Source organism: Rhineura floridana, chromosome 17, assembly GCF_030035675.1.
Source record: "Rhineura floridana isolate rRhiFlo1 chromosome 17, rRhiFlo1.hap2, whole genome shotgun sequence".
In the NCBI taxonomy this organism is placed as follows: Eukaryota; Metazoa; Chordata; class Lepidosauria; order Squamata; family Rhineuridae; genus Rhineura; species Rhineura floridana.
In genome coordinates this window covers 28272871-28277545 of record NC_084496.1, presented here as the reverse complement: position 1 = coordinate 28277545, position 4675 = coordinate 28272871, and the positions used below count along the sequence as shown (strand labels likewise).

Here is a 4675-nt window from a genome sequence, read left to right as displayed (position 1 = left end):
ATTTAAATCATATTCTAGCCAAAATTCAGTCCTTTCAAGTCCCAAAATTTAGTGGGAATGGCTTCAGGAATTTGCTTGATTTTCCCACTAAAATCAATGAGGTCTGAAATTAACGGCACTTGAAATTTGGCTCCCACTGGACTTTTAGGTGGCAGCAACCTGTTGATGGTTTGAGGAGGTTCGTTACTTCATTCATTTTTGTGCCTGGTGGGATTTTAGAACGGATTGAAAGACAGTGTTGTCAAAGGTTGATATGAAGGATGAACATTCTTAAATTCTTCAGGATTTCATCAGTCCCAGGTGTGCAGCATGGGACAAAGGGACCATAGCTCCATGCCAGGGCACATGCGTCACAGGCGGAAGTCACAGGCTCAGTCCCTGGCATCTCCAATTAGAAGGATCAAGTAGCAGTGATGGGACCCTGAGACCCCAGAAAGTCTCTGCCATTCAGAAGAGAAAATACTGAGGTGGGCGGGAGAAGAGCCTTAGCTCCGTGTAGGGCATCTGTTTTGCATGCCGAAGATCTCAGGATCAAAGCCCAGCATGTCTAGGTAGAGCTGGGAGAGACTCCCTCTCTGAAACCCTGGGAAGCCTCTGCCAGTGAGACCATATGGAGATGGGCCAATGGTCTGACTCAGGGCAGCTTCCTATATTGGTCCAAACGGGTCAAAGGAAGCACCCTATTTTCCTAGCTTCCCAAAATGTCACCATTCTACATTTTTCAGGATATACAACACTCTTTGTTAACTGATTTAGGACCATTCAAAAATACTTCAGCTGCAGATGTTGCTGAACTACAACTCCCATCAGCCCGCACAAGAGTGGCCAATGGCCAGGGATAATGGGAGTTGTAGTTCAGCAACAACGGGAGAGCCCCAGGCTCCCCACACCTGAGCGGACACAATGATTTGACCATTTATTCTTCAATTCTTTTTTTTTTTCAGATTTAAATCGCTCCCTCTGAACTTGCTGGGTTTACCTGGAGTCTTGCAGTGGGGAAGGAGACTCTTCGCCGACACACAGGCTGGGTATTTTCAATGCATCCATGTGACAGATATAAGGAAGAGCAATGAATGCCTCCTTCAGTCTCTCAGAGATCAAGAGCCCACTGGAACTCTGGGAATCGGAGAACCTGTCCTTGCCGCGACAATTAAATGGGAGCCAGGACTTGGGCTGGGAGGAGCTGGTGAAGCTGCTCTTCCTGTTTGACAAGGACCCTGTCACCATCAGCCTCACCATCATGTACCTGGTGTCATTTTTGGTGGGCTTTGTTGGCAACGTCATGTCACTCAGGATGCTCACCAGGAAGCGTAGCAGGCAGGTGCCCAGCCTCAGTGCCACCAGGAGCCTCCTGATCAACTTGGCCATCTGTGACCTGATGGTGGTTTGTATCTGCATGCCCATCACTGCAGGCAATTTGATTTACAAAGCCTGGGTCTATGGGGACTTCTTGTGCAGGGCTGTGCCTTTCATCCAGGCAGTGTCCGTCTCAGCCAGCGTCCTCAGCCTTACAGTTATCAGCTTGAACCGGTATTACAGTGTGCACAACCCACTCAATGCCAGGTCCTTTTTCACCCACAGGAAGATTTTGAGCACCATTCTGGTGGTCTGGGTCTTGTCCTCAGGGATGTGTTTGCCCCTTATATTTATTAACAAAAGAGATGAGATTGGAGTGAAAGCAGGCCTTCCACTGGTGTTTCCCATCTGCAGGGAAATATGGCCACAGGAGAGGGTCAAGCAAGCCTACAGTTTCCTCCTCTTCTGTGCTCTCTACTGCCTGCCAGTCTCCTTCAATGTGGTCATTTGCTGTTTGACTGTCCATAGGCTCTGGAGCCCCACCAGGCCACTGAAGGACTGCAGCACTTTGAACCAAAGCGTGCCACCTTCCAGGCTGAAGATTCGCAAGAAGGTGGCCCAAATGGTGGTGGCTTTAGTCCTGCTCTTTGCCATCTCCTGGCTGCCAATTTACATGATGGACATCTGGATTGAGTTCAATATTCCCAAGTCCTTGCAGGATGTGGCTCCATCTTCCTGGGTCCTGCAGCTCCGGCCATTTGCTCAGTGGCTCAGCCTCACCAACTCCAGCCTCAATCCTATCTGCTACTGCTTTGTTGGCAACCTCTACAGGTCAGCCAAGGAAATGAAGAGCAGGTACCACAAGAAGATGGTCTCTCTTCTCAGCCTCTCTCTCTCTGAAAAGAGCTTGCCCTCCTCTGTTCCTGAGCTGCTCTCCTATAGGGGCTCCACAAACAAAGAGCCCAACCGTATTGTGGCAATTGAAAAGAGCCATCAGAAGAGGTGCAGTCCAAGGACCCAGGTGTAAGACAGTCCTGAGACTGTATCAAAATTTCACTTCCCCTCCCTCCCTCCCTCCCTCCCTCCCTCCCTCTCTCTCTCTCTCTCTCTCTCTCTCTCTCTCTCTTTCTCTCTCAATACACCTTCTGTGCCACAGAGAGCAAAATGAGAGTGGAGCCATTGTTTTTACATTTAAGAGGTTTTCCCCCAACTTGAAGATCTCCAGATGTTTTGGACTCCTATCAGCACTATCCAGCATGGCCAGTGGTCAGGGATGATGTCGTCCAAAACAGCTATAGGGCACCAGGTTGAAGAAAGCTGCTTCAGCGACAGATGGAACTGGCCTTTGTATTCCTTGTCTAGGCTGTCTCTGAATCTCATATTTTCAAAGAGGCAGAAGAAGCTAGCAAACATTGCTCTCCAAAAGGAGAAAAAGAACAGGAAGCGGGGATGGCATGACTGCATCATTAGTCAACATCATCACCAACAGGGGAAGAGGGGGAGCTCTTTCCTTGGGATCAACAAGACAATAAATTCCTCATCCTGGCTGGAGCCGACTGTCAGTACGTTGAGCAACTTTGAACCAGAAGCTTGTTTCCTGTCTAGAGAGCTCGAAGGGGTGCAATGGGCCCCCCAGACTAGAAGTTTTCAGGCTTTTCAAACTCAGGACCCATGGTTACACCTTCACTCTCTAGGGCAGATTTCCCCAACGTAGTGCTCTTCATATTTTTAGAGTACAATCACCCCAAAGTCAGCACAGCTTCACTTCAGAAGGAAAGGAAGGCAGGACTCCTTTATCTGCTGGCCAGAACGGGTGATGGATGGATGGATTCCACTGATGTGCTCTCTAGCACAGGGATTGGTCATTGGGGTCATTAGGGTCAGCTAACAGAGCACTCAGGCAGACTGGAACTGCAGCCTAGGTCGCATCCAGGAAAAGCAGCTGAGCCTGCCATCCCTGAAAATGGAGCATTGGTGGAGCAACTATGGTAACGTGCTGGATCCCTGACTGCCAGCAGCCCTCGTTCAAGAGACAAGGGGCACGGAGAGACAAAAAAAAGGCGCCATCAAACATAGCTTGCTTGTGAAATGACTGCATCGGGTGGAGTAAAACTGACAATCCCACCTCTGCATCTGGAATTTCAACCATGGTTCAGTTCTCCAGGAAGAACTGAATCGGGAGACTATGGGCTTATCAACACGGGAGCATAACTTCATGGTAAAGATTATATTTTTCCCTCCATTTTCTATTTGCACCATCAGCAGTAAGGGCTCAATGCCAGCTGCAGATGAGGCATTTTCTATTCGCACTGAGGGGAAGGATCAATCATGCAGTTTCCTAATGACCACGCCTGTAATTTAACATTGCCAGTCCCTCTGGTTACTTGGCAACTGAGCATGCTCAGTTTGTTCCAACAGTAAGTTTCATTTAAAACAACATCAACCTGGAAGTGTGATTATTTGCATTTTTACTGATACAATACAGCTGAAATACAAAGCTTTGTTTGAGCAGTGTTATGCTTTTGTGCACAAATTGGGGGGGGAAATAACGGCACCATTTGCAGCAACATAAAAAAGGCCAGCAGAATGGGGGAGACCAGACAGAAGTTGCTTGTCAGCCTACAGGAAATAAAATGAACAAAGGGAGGAGCAGAGAGTGGGCATGCAGAGGGGAACGATTGACACACCCACCTAAAAGCATCAGAGCAAAGCATCTGCAAGCACTAGAGATACGGAGTGAAGATGTTTTTTGCTTCCCTTTTCGTATTATCAGAGGATTGGGTTAGTATGGATTTGCTGGGGGAAAACTGCATGATAGCTTCTATTTGCCAGTAACGTCATGCAAATTTAAAGGAGATATGAGTAGTACCAAACACACAGTAAACCACAGTGTAGATGAGCCCTATGTTCTTTGTCTCCACATGCATTTTGTCCAACTCCCATCTTCCTCAATTTCTTGGATGCTTCTGGATCCCTGCAGATACAATTTGCATTCAGTAAAGGAATTTTTTTTCCAGAAAGCCAAGTACATGTGAAAAGAGAAAAAGTGTTTTAAAGCAAAATAAAGAAAAGTAAGAATCCAACTGCCCCTGCTGTGATATTATTCTCAAGAGAAGGGCCTCAAAGTGTTTTTTTTTCCCTGCAAAGGAGAGGCAGCTTCAAATGTGTGATGCTTTGATCTTTCTTTAAGGGATTCTTGCTGAAAACTACAGAGTAATCAGGGCTGTCATCCAATTAAAGCTTTTTAAAAAACCACTTTTATCCAAATAATCACAATGACTTAGACGCAATGCAACACAATAGTATTGATTTTAATGTGGAAAATATCTTGCCAGACCACACCAAATGTCCATCTAGACCAGCCCTCCCCAACCTTGCA

At 47.1% G+C, this 4675-nt stretch overlaps 1 protein-coding gene across 1 annotated transcript; it reads left to right on the top strand.

The window, feature by feature from the left end:
• The first annotated feature begins 1069 nt into the window (after positions 1–1069).
• Positions 1070–2323, top strand: LOC133372087 (QRFP-like peptide receptor). The gene has a single exon (XM_061600320.1). The coding sequence runs from the start codon at positions 1070–1072 to the stop codon at positions 2321–2323; it is 1254 nt and encodes a 417-aa protein (XP_061456304.1).
• The last annotated feature ends 2352 nt before the right edge of the window (positions 2324–4675 follow it).

Bases quoted from the DNA above. Each gene is read 5' to 3' on its own strand.
- LOC133372087 (XM_061600320.1), top strand. From the start codon at position 1,070: ATGAATGCCTCCTTCAGTCTCTCAGAGATCAAGAGCCCACTGGAACTC.